Raw genomic sequence first — 17,245 nt, forward strand, 5'->3', positions numbered from 1 at the left:
GTTTATACTATCGTGATCAGCCTCGTTTTTACCGATATGCGTAAGCAAATGTAGACAACGTGTGTTCTCCACATTTCAGACAATAGGGCTCGTATCTCACCATTTTGTGCCAACCATAACCTTATCAAGTTGTCAAGTCGGTTGGTATGAACTGATTGTCATGTCGACAGTCAAATTTCAAACGTTTCTTGTCTAATCGTGTTACTATATGTTTTTTTTGGCTTCGTAAAAAGTTGCAAACGAAACTCATGTAGGCCTAGCCCAAACTTAGGCCTAGCCTAACGTTAGCTAGGCTGATTTGGCGCCTATCGTTACACCTACAGTAGTTAGGCCTTGGCCTACTGTAAAGTGTATGTAGGCCCTAAGCCTATACTAGTGTAACTAATCGAAGGGCGTAACAGTAAACCTAGGCTACTCAGTGCTTGTGCTTTTGAGAACTACACATGTCCACAACAAATTTCAGGATAGCTTTGCTGCAGTTGCAGTTGGGCAATCATTTTAACAGTATATTTTTGTCAGAGTAGTGGGGATGCCATTAATACTAGATATGTTACTTCATACAAAGTGGCTATTCTTACGACTAGTCGTAACAATAATGACCTTTTGCGCATGTGCAGTTGCTATTTTTACGACTAGAAGTACTATTTTTACGACCAGGAGTAACAATAATTTCCGATTAGGGTTTAGGTTCAGGGTTAGGGTTGGATTGAGGGTTAGAGTTAGGGTTAGGGTTACCCCTACTACATGCGCAGTTGCTTTATTTACTTTGAATTCGCATGAATTCGCCGATGTCGTAAGAATAGTTTATAAATAATTGTTACGACTAGTCGTAAGAATAGCCACGGCCTACTTCATAAATTGTTTAAACTGAGAATGTCTGAAAATCTTGACATGAATTTGTTAGATGGGAAGTCCTGATTGGACTTGAAAAATGAAAATCCTTATGATTACGGTATGGGTTATTTATAACTGAAGTCGTAGTTGCAGTGAAGAAGGTACACAATTTGACTGTAACTGTAAGTGTAACTCCAAAATACCACCCAAACATGAGACCTTCTGAAAGGACGGATATTCTATAATTGAAACAAGGCCCTAAACCTTAACAATATGGAGTCCCAAATGCTCTCATCTTAGCACTTCAGGGTCAGAAAATTAATGCTTGAATCATGAAAATAGGCCTATGGTCACCTTTGTCAACATTGTGTAAGACTAAACAATATTTTGTGTTCTGCCAGGAAATACCTTTAGGAAAATTCATCAGTTCACTGATACAGTCAGCCAAGCCAAAAGATCTGCTTTATTGGCTCCATTTATAGCATGCTTTAGCTAGGAAAGTTTTGTGGTTACGTAATCGACCTGTATCGGTCGTAAATTGACCTCAGGCGCTACAATTAGCCTGCATAGCTTCTTAACACCATGATGCTCTTTGTTTAAACACTCTGTGGAGGTATATTCTTGTCTACAGTGTAGTTAAGCATACAGCGTTCACTCAAAGACCCTTATACAAGAACAAATATGGCAGGCGTTGCAGACTAATTGGTAAAAAAAATTGTCATGTTACGACAAAGGCAGGTTATTTACGGAATCTCAAGAAACTTTTTCATGATAACGTGCTATAATTTAATCTAGACAATATACAAGCCTGAGTTGTGTCTTCTATTGCAAGTGTTCCCAACACCCAAATCATTCAGCCCAGTGGTATGTGTACCTATGTGAGATTAGAAATAGCAGAGATTGCCCTTGGAAAGAAACTGTGAAGATGGCTGGGGAAAGAGTTTAGCTTGCTGTGTTACTGAGAAAGTAAAATTATTTGCAAAATTTTGGTCAACATTTACATAAAGAGGTTCCGCAAGGCTTCAGTCATCATTATCAGTACATGCACTTGACTGCTAATAGGAAGTAGTTTACAAATACCGGGAGCCAACCTCAATATAACCAGATAAGCGCAAGGCTTTGCCCACTCGCAGCAATGTCACCAACTTGGAGTCTCAGGTTCTATGATTACCAATTTTGACTTGCTGATAAATAATTATCCTGAGGTCAGATCAATGTGTATATCATTGCAAACCTCACATGTCAGCTGGATTTGTCACCATGGGTGAAAATAAATATGCCAACATAACTAGTTATAGGCCGGTTACTGGGCTGATGGCTGCGTTGGGCAGTATGTGGTAGGCTTTAGAAAGGAATGTTAATTGGTTTTTTTGTAATACTGATATTTTTAGCACCTACAGTACCGCCCAGATTAAATCGGCCGTGGCATCGTGTATCATTATGCCCTTATCTTTTTCTATCGTTTTCTATTGTGAAACCTGACTACTGTAAATTTTTTGTACACGCTACAACGATATAACGATATACCACGATCACACGCTATATCGTGATACCAGACCTTCACGATAGCAAGCATGACTGCTACATACACGCTAACACGTTATATCGTGATTTCAAGCTGAGTGCGTCACGATTCGTAACTTCGTTTGGGCTTTGGATTTTTATTATTCACGCTATTTCGTTAAGTCGTAATATCGTGTATCAGGAAGTTCCTACTCTATTGTGCGAAAATCGATCTTTACAGGAGTTCCGCCTTGAAAACTTTTTGAAGTCAGCTCACAACTTTACATGTTTAACTTTTTATTTAACAACAGTAACGTTACGTACGGATAGCGACTTTTCTGTTACTAGTGTTAGTTGTAGATTTTATGTTCCACGTTACTTTGAATAGTTGGCAACATTTTGAAGAATAATAAAGTACTACTAAGCCTTTCTTGTGTTAAGTTTTTATATAATTTATCGTTGGTTCCAACAGAATGAAAAGGAAAAAAATTCCACCCAACAACTTTGAAGAAAGGCCGGTTAAAAGCAAAACATGTTTATCGTCCGCGCAAGGGGCCTTCCTTTTCCTGATTCCCGAGTCTCTATTCCGATTCAAGAAATCTAACTAACCTTAAAAATTATTTTGTTAAGGTTGCCAAATATTCCAAACTAGTATTAGCGCATGAAAAGAAGAAAAACGTCAGCCTGTTTTTTTTTCAGATCTCAGTACGAGAAACATGTATTTTATTTGGATAATAGAAAAACTTTCTTTAATGTGGTTAATTAATATTTTCCTACCCTAGCTATATTTTATAAAACCTTCATGAAAACCGACTTTTTAGAAAATGGATTTTGAAGCTCAGTCAACAATTTAAAAAATGCTTACCGTTATATACTGGCGTAAAAAAATACATTTCGTATTTATTCCAATAAAGATCCACAAAGGATAAAAATGCGAAGTACAGCTAACTAAATAGAATTGAAACTGCATGTACAGTACATGGTCATTTTAAGTATCCAAATACTATACAAAGAGATCGAGTTCACCGAAACACCCCTTTTCCCTACCACCCGAGGAAAAGCGTCTTTTATAAATTATAGTACCATACAGTACTTTACATTTGATACAAAAGTAACATCTACAACAACTTCCCAAAATTTGTATGTGTCGCAATAGGTTAAGTTTTAACCGCACAGTACCATTAATAATTTGCATAGTACATCAAAAGTTACACTCGGGCGTCCAGATGGCGGGAAAATGTACAATCATGTACAATTTGTTGTGTCGTTCCCACGGTGCAATGAACTTGGGCAAGTTGCCAAGTTCGAATGTCGTTGACCTACTTATGTTCCGTAAACAATGTCAGTGGGAATTATGTGTGTAAAAACTCGTGTTTTTCCACGTGTTATATATATATAGAAGTTTTACGTAAGCGGAGTGAATTTCGGGCGGCTCGTTGATTGTGAGGAAGCACTTATCTAAGCATCAATATTTGTGAAATATATCGTACGGTTTTTCTTCAGAAAATATTTTTGACTAGTAATTTCTCAATGTATTAAGAAGGGTGACATACCCTATGTTCTGACGTCTCTATGTTCCGACGTCTCTATGTTCCGACGTCTCCTTAAGTTCCGACAATTTTTTTGGACTCTTAATTTTTTGAACCCAATTTTTTTCTGGGGGGGGGGGCTCAATTTTGTTAGACCCAAATTCTGTCTGACTAATTTTTTGGGGGGATTCAATTTTTTCGGACCCAATTTTTTGGGGGACTCAGTTTTTTTTTGACCCAAATTTTGTCTGGCTTAAGTTATTTTTTTGGGGGACTCAATTTTTTTTGGACCCAAATTTTCTTTGTGGAATCAATTTTGTTAGACCCAAATTTTGTCTCACTAACTATTTATTAGGGGGGACTCAATTATTTTCGGACCCAATTTTTTTTGGGGGACTTTTTTCCGGCCTAATTTTTTTTGGGGGGACTCAATTTTATTTGGACCCGTGGAATCAACTTTTTTGGACCCACAATTTTCCTGACCTGATTTGTTTGGGGGGACTCATTTTTTTTGGACGCGCCAAATTTATTTTACGAAACAAAAAATAAAAGGGCCCAAAGTTTTTTATGACCCAAATAGTGCTTGTCCGAAAAAAATTGGTCAACAAAAATTTTAGAGTAAAAAAAATTTGTGTCAAAATATTTTGGTCTAAAAAAATATGGGTCTTAAAAAAATTTGGTCCGAAAACATATTGGTCAAAAATATTGGTCAAAAGAACTTTTCAACAAAAGAACAATTGTCGGAACGTAGACACGCCGGAACCCATAAAATATACTGGGTCTACCCCTAGTCATTGCATTTTGGGCGAATGTGTATTTAACTACGTTACATGATGCTTAAACACATGTTTGAACAAAATGAAAAATTCAAGTATTACCACATAAATATTCAAAAAATATACTTTTGTTACATGGTATGGAGGATTTGGTGAAATCAATCATGTCTGGACTGGTTTGAAAATTCTACGAGGTTCGTGATCAACTTGACCGTATCTAGTATTTTCAGAAAATAAGGTTGCTACCATACAAAACTGTCCGGCCAAAAGCAATTAAATGACTTTATGACATTTAAATAAAAAAAAAGCTTCTAACAGAAGTTATGACCTATTTTGTATAATTTTTAATGTGCGTGTCAATACGGGTTGCCATCAGGATCATATCGATTACCGATGCTATGCAAAAGAAACTGCTTATTTGAGCATATCATATGGTGCGGAAAAACATTCTTCAAGCAAACAATTTTCTCAAAAATCTTGCAAAATTCGATCGTGAAAACAAGGTTCAAACATACTAAAGTATGCCACCCTATGCATCCCGGACTGTGAAAAGCTACTGTAGCCTGTAGGCCTATATTCAGCGTTACAATGCATATTAACCCTATCGTAACATTTGGGACGATTTGCTAGTGCAATTAAAGCCTAGGCTGATATTCTTGCATACAAGAAGTTCAGAACGAATGTTTTGTTCAAATAGAAAATATTTTGTGACCGCTGTTTTTTTTTTTAAAGAAGGGGTTTTGGATGAGTAGGCCTACAGTGTGTTCATTAGGCCTATCGTACTAGTTTTGCGACTATGAAACTTGTATTTCGATTGTCACTTAATTTTGGAGACAAACCGAACTTTTTGATCAGAATTTGCAATAAATCTATTGCACATTGCGTTGAATTGATGATTTCATCTACTGCGGGAAGAAGCCTACCCCAATTCTTTCAAATCACGATGAAACGATCGATCGTTCTGCAACGTGATTCACGCTATAACGATAACATTACGATAGTATAAAGTGCCAGTGAAATGATGAACTCACTATCACGATATTACGACCACGATGCGATGCACGATATCACGTTAGGTACTTGCTATAGGCGTAATGGAAACGATATCACGATAGACTCCTCGAGTCTCCTCATATTTTGTCACGATACACGATGCCACGGCCGATTTAATCTGGGCGGTACTGTAGATAAACACCAAGTCTCAGCCACAATTCTTCTAAAACGTAGATAAATGAAAACATTAATACTGTAGAATTTGTATTTATTAAATATTACTGAATGGTGAGGATTCACAATTAGTCACTGGTTACTCCATGCACTAGTAATGTTGCATTCATTGTTATAGAGAATGTAACAACCTGTTGAGGATGATGTAAGCAGTTTAAACTTAGATGGGATTCCACAGGTGTCATAATTTTCAGATTTCACAGAAAACCATTCCTGTGTGCCATATCCCATTTGTTAAATCCTTTCTTTTCTTTCTTATCATGTTTGCGTTACTAAAACGAATGTGTAAGGTAAGGTTGTAAATACTGCAAAGCTCCCAGGGCCGGGTGAAATGTTGGATCAGGTTTTGAGGATTGTGCATGTGTAGTTAAAACTACAAAGTTTGAACAGGCCTATGTACATACAGTAGCGAACTGTGGAATTCGGCAAGGTCAAAGCATGGAGCTACTACAGATTTGGCAATTAGGGAAGTACAAGGGCAGGGGAAAAGAAGGGCAGGCCGCCGCCTGTGTAAAGCATCGAAGCTACTGTAGGGCACTGTACCATTTGCCCTATATATTGTGTAGAACATTCACAAAGTTTAGACAGAATTAATTTGCGTCTTTACAACTACACTGTAAACAAAGGTCATACAATTAACGCAATTGGTGTTTGATCAGGACCCAAGCATTTTTCCGGGATGCAAACTTTTGAGGAACTTGCGTCCATGGAATTGGAACGCAAACTTTCTTCTTTAGTAACATTACTGGTAAGTTAAGATGCATCTATGCTTCATCAAAAACTTTTAATTATGTTTTGTTTTCATTTTTCCATTAGTTTGAATTCACCTCTTGGAACAGTAACCGAGTAACTCTTAGAAATGGATCAGTCCAAAGCACCCACTCAGCCTATAGCAACTTTTAAGGTGAGTTGAAGGTTATTTAAATAAAAACAAGATGGACTGTCATTGTTAGTATCTTACCACTTCCAGTAAGGTTCTTACAACTCACCTGAAATGGAGTTGTACATACAATGTTAGACTAGTATACCTGGTTACTAAACTTAAAACTATGAGCTATTGACGAATGGAGATTTGCTTCAGTGCATATATATTACCATCAAATTGTATATGATCTGAAAGTCTCGCTCCGTTAGGAAAACGTACCAACCATGGACTGTCATGAGACATGCTTCCAGGTGCCTCTTACATCAGTCTAAGATTTTCGTAGACAAAAGAAAAACACTTTAACAGGCTAGTCCAAATAGTTGAGAATAATTGCTTAGGTTTGGATCATGGTGTTGAGATTCACATTCTCTGTGTCAGAAATGCATGGACCCTGGCTACTATTGGGACATCTACTGTTACTTATGGCGGTCACCAGGGTTCGACTTATGGCCAAAAAATTGCATAGCAACAAATTTCGACAATTGCTATACAATATTTTTGTTGCATAGCAGTTCCCCAATATTGAATAGCAGTTTTGAAATTACCACAAAACGGACCAAATGTTGGCGATCAATGTATTAACTAGAAAATGTTTGTTTATTATTATTATTTATACTAGTGTTGCTACGACAATCGTTTTCAATATCGGTATCGGCCGATATTTGCAATATCGGCAGCATATCGGTATCGGTAAAATTTTGCCTAATTGCCAATAACAGCAAACCGATATTGAACTTTTCTTTTTAACAGCAGAGCTACCTGTACTTATTTATACTTGCAATGATTTGTTAATCTGCCCAAGACGATCCATTTCTTTAGCGTCAGTTAAACTCAGATTCATTTTCGATTAATATCCATGGAAACCTGACTCTCCGTAACATCTAAAAACACGTCTACAGCGCGCGAATATAACCAATGACCTTCGTGAACCTTTGCCTACACACAGCATTAGTGCAGCATATATACACTGTACTAACCATTCATTTCCTCAAAGGCCTCCGTGAAAACCTTGAACATGATGCATACAGTAACTGCACAGTTCAGCAGTGTTGGAAAACCTTCTTCAATTTCCCGCGAACACACTGCCGATTTCCCGCCGGTGTTCGCCTGCCTAGCACGCGTAACGTGCGAGCATAAAGGCGTGGTGTCCAGGGGCCTGTCTTAGGGCTATGGTGGGGTCATGGGGTAGAACCCCTCGTGGGGATCCTGGGGGCGAAAGCCCCCGAAAATTGTTGTGATTTTTTGCGATGTCTGGCGATGAAAAAATTCGCAGTTGAGGATGCAAAATACTGACAACTTTTTTTATTTAAATTGTCACGAAACTGATGAAAATTTTAAAATGACAAGTTAAAGTAGCTATATTATGTTATAAAATGAAAAAAGATTTAATCTGTCTTTCAATCTTTAAAAAGTGCAACTTACAAACAAGGGCGGCGGAACCGGGGGGGGGCACAGGGGGCACGTGCCCCCCACTTTTCCTTAGGTTTAAAATGTGCCCTTTTTCTTCATAAAAATTGAGGTGTCTCAAGTTAGCAAGAGGCCAGGGAACCAGAATGAACAGTCGGGAAGGGCCGTTTCCGGCCATCTGAGGGGTTTGTAAAACCAAAAATTTCCTTGTACGCTCCGCGCCAACCGATGGTGGCGCTCCGCTCAGATAGTCGTGACTACAACTTTGCAAATCCTGGCTACGCCCCTGACTTTTAGTGAATTTCTGTCAAACTCAAAGCTATTTCGAATGAAATAAATTGGTTAACATATTAACAAGAAATAAACTCTAATTCGGAAGATCCCTACATTAGCAACTAGCATGATTTCACCTCATTTTGTCTCAAAAGAAAACTTGTTCCTTGTTTCCCAATTTGCACATTGGATATTGCAGTGCTAGTATGCATATTTTCCTTGGGGGTGGGGGAGGTTGATGGAGTGATGTGTATACGCAAATAAGATAATACAATAAGAGTTATAAAGGGTACTAAATATAAGGCTGCATCAGTCCAATCGAATTTCTGCAAAGTGCCCTTTGATGTCGGTGCCCCCCCAGATTGAAAGTGCTTCCGCCGCCCTTGCTTACAAAACTTCCGATATTATGAAACAACGTTCAGCAAAGCCCCGTTTCTAGACTGCCTAACAATGAATAGCCTGCACTATGCGTACATTTTTACAACTGCAGTGTTTAACCCTATACCCAACTACTGTACCACGGTACATGTGCTGCGAATTTGCCCAGGTACCTTCCCAACAACTGTGAGCTCATCCCCTGTGTAACACCTGTTTGTTAACATTTTTTTGGCACGTTGCCAGGGAACCTTTTAGTTACGTGAGATCCGTAACTGCCGAGGTGGTTAGGCTATTTGCTTTACACTTAACTATGGTAGGATATTATTTTTTCAGGTTTTTTTTTTCGCTATATGGTCAAGTGAATAAGTTGTACATTGAGTATAAACTCAATAAATTATAATTTCTACATTGTGATCGACAGTTCGTAAGTTAAGGTTTGAGTGTTTGCTCCCAAATCTGACTAGGAATTTGAATCGCACAAATCGGCACAATGTGCGATGCTGATTTGGAAACGTCTCGCAAGTTTGTCGTTTTGGATCGCATTTTGCGATGCGATACCGGAAAAATCGAACACTGGCGGTCACTACTAACTTGTATGTGCAAAAACAGTAAGGGGACTTTGCTATATGGAACAACAGAAAATTGTGGTAAACATTGGAAAATGTACCATATAGCTAGATTCTGTTGTTCGTGTAGCTTCACCAGGAATGTGATAACTATGAGATCATTGCATGTTGTAGAATACACATTCAAGGAGTGATATAAGAGTTTGGTGCTACAAGGGAGCACTTCAGATGACCCGCAATGGTTGGTAGTTTTTTGTCTCTCTTTAGTGATGTAGTCGCTCCACATATACTGTACATATGAACGCCTATGATAAATACAACCTTTGGTGTCAATATTCCATCATGACTGTTTTGAGGAATAGTCACTCATTTGTTGAAACTTTCATTTTATGTTATATCTCCAAATAGTCATAATGTAGTCTCTGATGATGCTGAAACTCCACAGGATTGATCCATCATACACAGAGCAAATCTGACATTTCAAGGGTTATTACTCATATGGGTCTAGAAGTTAGGGTTGGGCGATATTTGCTTTTTAATGTCACGATAAATAGTTCAAAAATTATTGCGATATTTCGATAATTACGATAATTTTTCTTGTTGTTTTTAGTGTGTTCCCGAACACACTAAAAACAACTGCCGATTTCCCACCGGTGTTTTCACGCAGCAAACACACCGAGCATAATGGCATGGGGTTCAGGGCCCGCCTTAGAGCCCCGTTGGGGTCAAGGGGTGGAACCCCTTGTGGGGGTCCAGGGGCGAAGGCCCCCGGAAAAGTTAAGTATTTTTGCGTGTATGGCGATAAAAAAATCGCAATTGAGGATTCAAAATACTGACTAACTTTATGAATTTAAATTGTCACGAAACTGATGAAAGTTTTAAAATGACAAGTTAGAGTAGCTATATTTTGTGATAAAATGAAAAGAGAATTAATCTGTCTTACAATCTTTATAAAGTTTTACTTACAAAACTGTCGATATTATGAAACAAACTACGTTCGGCAAAGCCCCGTTTCTAGACTGCCTAACAATCAGTTTACAACTGCAGTGTTTAACCGTACTTAAATATCACGGTAGGCTAATGTGCTTCAAATTTTCGCAGGTACGGTACCTTGCAAAACAACCCCCCTGTCTAACGCCTGTTTCTTAACATTTTTGGCACGGTTCCAAAAAAGTCTTAATGGAGTAAACTTTTTTGGCTCCACCCTAGAATTAATTAGGTCAGTCAGTAAAGGATCCGTAAAGTTATGCGAAATATTATCATAGACGTTCAAGGAAAGTAGGTAAATATCCCCGTAAAATTAAGGTAAGTAAAACACACCTCAAGCCAACCGACTCCTCCGCATGAACAAAACAAACTATTCCCCATGATACACGAGGCACAGTCTATACCATACAGACATACTGTAGCACGATATCAAGGCCCCAATAGCTACAGTATGGCCATCTTTATGAAAGTAAACCTTGTAATTCCATGTTTTAGGCCACCAGGCGTGATTCACTTAATGCTATATATTGTTTCCATGTCCTTGTAGAAATCGTCAACTTCGCAAAATACAATTAGTTGTGTTTTTGTTGTTACGTGAGATCCGTAACCGACGAAGTGGTTAGGCTATACTTACTATACACTTAACTATGGTAGGATATTCTTATTTTTTTGGGGGGGAAATTCTAGAAAATATTTTCTTTCCCCCGCTTTACACCAGATGTGGTCCTCTGGTTTATTCATAAATGGGTGTACTAGAGCCTTGTTTACATGACACTTGTTGCATTTAGCACGATATGCCAGTTTCGCGTGAATTTTTCGAAAGTATTTTGCTCGATCTTTCGTAAAATTAGAAAGGTGTACCAACTTACTTTTCGTACACAATTCGTAATTTCTCTACTGATTTTCAGAGTTTTGTTCTCTATACAGTCAATGTTGTAAAGAACGGGTTTTCACGAAGTTCAAAAGTCAGTAAATGAAGTTGATAAAATATTTCTTTTCAACTTTCTTAACCATGGAATGCTAGAATAACATTTACACATAAAACGGAGAATTTTTTTTTCTACATCTATTTCAAATTTCTTTCACAAGAAATTATCGTCATTTGTTCAATCCTCAAAAAATATCGTCTTTAAAAAAAATTATCGCGATAATAATATTTTTCGATATATCGCCCAACCCTACTAGAAGTAATTGCACAATATCATTTTGTTCACTGAACATGTTGTAATGTGATTATACCAGTATATGGGCTCACAACTAAGTTACCACATTGAATTACAATTGATCTTTTAACAACAGATTCTGAGTTCTTGGTTGGGGTAATCAAATTAGTACATTTTTGAGCTTTGTATATATTGTAAGAAAAATTAATAGCCCCAAAATCAGGAAAATCATAGTGGCAATATTTTCAACCCAAAAAGATAAATATATTATAAATATAGAATATAGAGTACTTGATTTACAGAACCTACTAAAACTGTTTATTCCTTCATTTTGTGTATACATATTGGAATAATGTGGTGGAGTGTTAGCAAAATTAGGGACTGGCACCTTGGTATAGTTCAGAGATTTAGAATAGAAAGACCTACAGTAGTATTGAAATATAGTATGAAATATTTGTTTTGTCAAATTTTGACATTTGTTTGGCAAAACCTGATACTTTGTTTTCAATTTCAAAGTAACATGGTAGTGTGTTGTGAATTTATTAGATGTGGTTACCATATCACTAGCTGCACTATTAGACCTTGCTGACCATTTTACATGCATTTTCAATGTGCAACTCAGCAACAACCCCCCAAAAATGTGAGATTTTTGCTAATTTTCAAAAAGTTATCAAAATGGAAAAGAATTGCAGAAATCACTCCAGACCTTCTGTCTGCATACTTCAGCAGGCTCATTTTGTGCATGAAGTTTCTTCTAGTTTTAGAGTGTTTCTATGAATGTTAAGGTGCCTGTGAGTAATGTTGAGGTTCACATGTTTCAATTAAGATACCTGCAAAGACTGAGGTGTTACACACATTTTGGTTACGAAGAAAAGAATATTCGACAAGGTGTGCAATATTCTGTATGGTTGTCAGGGGAGCAAAACAATTCACATTGTTTGTCATGTCAAGCTCAATTAAGATAAGAAATTGTTACCTTAAAACCAACAGCTGGTGCTTGTAGGAGACGGTGGAACTGGGAAAACTACCTTTGTCAAGAGGCATGCGACTGGTGAATTCGAGAAGAAATACATAGGTAATAGTTGTTTTTTTGTCACTTTTGTTGGGATGGAAAGGGGTAGAACTTCTGTTTGAAGGTAAACATCTACTGGAAGACAGCTTGGTCACATTTGGTGGGCATGTTCCAAACCTAAATACATTAGCACCAGCAGATGATGCCAGAGTGAGTCATAGCTTGCTACAACTTTGAGGATAAGCTGTGTTAGGTTTTAACTGTGAAGCAGCAACTTGCACATTTGGAACATCAGCATACAGCTTTTAGTCATGTTGAGACTAATAGGGGAAAAAGCCACAAATTACTAAGCAATTGATACAGTGTACTCATTAATAGACTTAAATTTTAGATGTCTTCCTGACAAACGAACTTTAACCTCTTTTTGTTTTGGTAATAAAATGTACACAAACTATGTGTAATGATTCACCTGTCTGTAGACTTCATTTAGAGGAGTTGATGAAGTTTGATATTAAAGAAGGAGTTTTTGTATATGACCTATTGATGCTTCCTTCTGTAGCCACCTTGGGTGTTGAGGTTCATCCACTTGTGTTTTACACATCTAGTGGACCAATTCAGTTCAATGTCTGGGACACAGCAGGGCAGGAAAAGTTTGGAGGACTAAGAGATGGATACTACATACAAGGTATGGCTTTGATTTGTCAAGTACCATTCCGCAATCTTGTATTGTATGCAAAATTAATTTTTCAATTTACAAGTTTTATGAATGCATTGATGGCATGAAATGTTTTTGACTAAGGAATAGCCTGTTTCTAATTTTGAACACAACGATTCCTTGCCGAAGGCAAAGGAATCTATGTCCTGGTGGTGATTTGTATTTGTGACTTCTTGGCTTGTAAAGAGTAACTCATAAAGTACATCGATGTTCAACTTCATTCTTGGTAAGTAGATGCATCTTAGCAAATAGAAGTATCCTATTGTTACCTGCACTGGTCAAAGGTCATTTGGGTTCAACAAAGGTGTAAGTCTGAAAGCCTTAACACGATTACTTCCCCAACAAAGCTTGGATGAACTTCATACTTGGTATGTGGATCCATCATTATGAGTAGAATAATCTTAGTTTTTCACAGAGGTCAAAGTCTGAAAATGTTGTAAACCCAATAACTTAAAAAAAACATTGTTTGGACTCCATACTTAATATTTTGGTACAAATAAGTGAGTAGAGGAACACTATTGGTCGTAATAGAGGTCCAAGTCTGAAATGCTTGTTACAAGAATGTTCCAAGTGGCATAGAGATATTGTCAGAGTTTGTGAAGGCATCTCTATTGTATTATGGGGCAACTTCAAAAGTAAAGTTTCCAAGAATTTATTAGTGAGTGCTAGAACTCTCTCTGTGGATAAAAGAGGTGATTTACTATCAAAAGTTGAACCTCTGTGTTATGTTACATTAATGAATTCATATGAACATGGCAAGGAGTAACTAAGGCTGCTGGATTTCTTGTTGTATTAAGGATTGAGATTATCAGTTTCTACTTCTTAATAGCAATCAAGTGTTTAATATCCTTATGAATGAGCCATGGTGCAACCTTCATCTGCAATGATAATGATTAAGAGATGTAAGGGAAGCATACCTGTCTGTTTCAGACAGTGATTGTCAAATGATGGTTAAGTATGTAACCTGGTCTTATTCTGCACTTGACAGGTTTCGTAAAATGTAAATTATTAGTAACAACTGGAAATGTGGCAAAGATTTTCAGTTTTGAGAGGGAAATTACCCCTTACTGTTCTATTGCAGGTCAGTGCGCAATCATCATGTTTGATGTAACAGCGAGGGCCACCTACAAGAATGTTCCAAACTGGCATAGAGATCTTGTGAGAGTATGTGAAGGCATCCCTATTGTATTATGCGGCAATAAGGTTGATATCAAAGACAGGAAAGTCAAAGCTAAGAACATCACTTTCCACAGGAAGAAGAACCTGCAAGTAAGTTTTAAATCAGGAAGATATTTTTGAGGTTGAATGTAAAATATGAAGTAGGTACTTACATGTTTGCTTTCATATGTAGTGGTCAAACCATATCACAAAAGATTTGACTTCTATAGGATATATTTAAATTATTTTCTTTGATCTTCCATTGTCTGCAGTTGATCCGTGTTTGATTCCTTGCCTGATGTAAAAGGAATCTATGCAATGGTGATGGCGTGCGTGTGTGTGTATGTATGTGACTCTTGTAAACACGGTAACTCAAAAAGATAATGGTGGATTAACTTCATACATTGTATATGGATCCGTCTTATACGAGTACAAGAACACTCTTGATTTCTGTGAAGTTCAATGGTCATTTGGGTTCAACAGAGGTCTAAGTCTGAAACTTTGTACACACGATAACTCAATAGTACATCTTTATTGAACTTCATACATGGTATGTAGATCCAGTTTGGTGACTGCAAGACCCCCCATTGAAATTGGTAGAGTTCAAAGGTCACATGAGGTCAACAGGCATTAAAGTCGGAAAACCTTATACCCATGAGAACTACAAAATTAAAGCTACAATAATGCTATGATTTTCTTTTGGTGCTCATAGTTTGGTCACATTAAGTTCAGTTTAGTGGCTTTTGGGCTCTATAGGTCTTCAACAAAACATAGTCATCTAAGAAATAAACTCTAAAAGTTGATAGTCTTGCTTTAAACATGCTCACAGGGTGGCTATCATTTTTCATTATCTGAGCTTCAAGGGGTCAACAGGTTATCTCAGAATATGGTCAACAGTTATCTCAAATGGTCTCAAATTTGGCCATATTCTCTGTGATTTGTACTAGATGAGTTTTGCTTTGGCAGTAGGTTGTGAAAATAATTCAGTATCTAAACAATGTCATGTAACTCTCATTCATTAATAACAATTATGAAAGGGATGGTTGGTGGTTAAGCTGATTTGCTAGCTCAAACTCTGTAAACAAAATGTCCTTTTATTAATACACCTATGTGTCTATATTTCACATTAGAAGACTGTTCTCTCTGGATATTGAAAAATTTTGGAATAAAAATTCTATACTGTAAAGTCCTTACCAGTGAATGTAATGGTTGATGTCCACAAGGGAGTGCTACAAATAAGAGATGGAAAATCTCTGATCTTTTCTGGTCCTCACTTAATTAATGTGGAATTTTCAGCAGATTGTATGGCCAGGAATCACAAAGCCATCTGACTTTCTGGTTCAAAGTTAGTGTAATGTTTTGCATAGCTAAGTGAAGGCAACATTGTTATTTTTATTTTATCATAAAGATAACATTTCTGTATTCCTTGCTGAAGGCAAGTGAATCAATGCAATGGTAAGGGTTAGTGTCTGTATGAGTGATATTATTGTAAGCTGAAAATCCAGTGTTTGTTACCCATGACATAAATAGCAGATTACTAAGTAATTCATCTCACAACAGTGTCTTTTAATTGGTATCATTGTCGTCTATAAATCTATTTTGCTCGTCCTTGGAAATCATTGCAGTCTGTGAGAGTGACTATGAAAGAGACCCTCATTGACGCTTTAACGATTAACCAATTAGCAGCATTTATTGAGTTGTATTCTATTATCTGTCACAGTACTATGATGTCAGTGCCAAGAGTAACTATAACTTTGAGAAGCCTTTCCTCTGGTTGGCTCGTAAACTGGTTGGTAACCCAAACTTGGAATTCACAGAGATGCCTGCACTTCAACCACCAGAGGTGCACATGGACAAAGGCCTCTCACAGAAGTATGAGGATGAACTGAAGGTAAGACATTCAACAGGCATTGATTTGGTTAGTTCATCACTTTTAGACTATACTGTGTCTTCCACCATAAGTTTTGATGACTTCAAACTGTTGATTCTAATCCTACCTCCATTTAAAAATATAAAGCAGCCAGACTGAAGACTTCAAACACCCCTCAGCTACTGGTACTTGCATGCCTAATAATTAATTCATTGCTATAGGGGAATCAAACCCAACAATTATCTTGAACTTATGTGATACAGATCTTTGTGATAAACTCAAACATTATAACTAAATGTTGTGCAATAAGCAAGCTTGGTTACCAAAGATGTTTGCATATAGATTCAAAGAAAACATGTCTTGTATCTTCATCAACTGCAAAGTCATACATATTATGAACAAGGACAAAAGTTTTGACAAAGATATATATGAACTAGTATAAGTTGATTCCTAGACAAAGAATGTCACACATATTTTAAACCCAGAGGGTACTTAAAATACCCCATAACCTTGCTGTATGCAATCTGTCATAGTTTGAATTTCTCTGTGAATATTAAGTTGATAATCTTAGTCTTGGGACAGTTCATAGTACTGAAGTCTTTCTTTTTGTTCATTTTTGCTGCCTTCTTGCTTGCTACACAATTAAGAGTAAGATCAGCCATTAAATTGTGGTCCCTTGTAAGGTTTAACAAATTATTTTCTAAAGATGAATTCATGCCTCAGTCAGGTTGCACAGAACAGAGCAAAGAAAAGAGTGTTGTTTGATATCCAGGTACAGTAAACTCAACAAATACTTACTAATTATGCCAGCCTAAATCATATTGTAATATTGTAACTGCAAATCACATACAGTAAACAAGACATTTTTCGCATTTAGATGTTAGCAATTTTTGACTTGGGCAACTCCTAAAATTTTGGATTG

The 17,245-nt window shown here is 37.1% G+C and overlaps 1 protein-coding gene across 2 annotated transcripts in view; it reads left to right on the forward strand.

Annotated features, from left to right (window-relative positions):
* Nucleotides 1–17,245, forward strand: part of LOC139980553 (GTP-binding nuclear protein Ran-like) — a 20,768-nt gene continuing 3,523 nt past the window's right edge. Inside the window, exons 1-6 of one of the 2 annotated variants that reach the window (XM_071992278.1) lie at nt 1–140; nt 6,686–6,773; nt 12,559–12,643; nt 13,140–13,265; nt 14,377–14,564; nt 16,174–16,344. In XM_071992278.1, the coding sequence (XP_071848379.1) occupies nt 6,729–6,773; nt 12,559–12,643; nt 13,140–13,265; nt 14,377–14,564; nt 16,174–16,344 (615 nt within the window). In that variant the 5' untranslated portion in view covers nt 1–140; nt 6,686–6,728. Of the gene's footprint in view, nt 145–6,685; nt 6,774–12,558; nt 12,644–13,139; nt 13,266–14,376; nt 14,565–16,173; nt 16,345–17,245 lie in introns of both variants that reach the window. The other variant, XM_071992277.1, reaches the window with a different exon arrangement.

Source organism: Apostichopus japonicus, chromosome 15 (assembly GCF_037975245.1).
Source record: "Apostichopus japonicus isolate 1M-3 chromosome 15, ASM3797524v1, whole genome shotgun sequence".
Lineage (NCBI taxonomy): Eukaryota > Metazoa > Echinodermata > Holothuroidea > Aspidochirotida > Stichopodidae > Apostichopus > Apostichopus japonicus.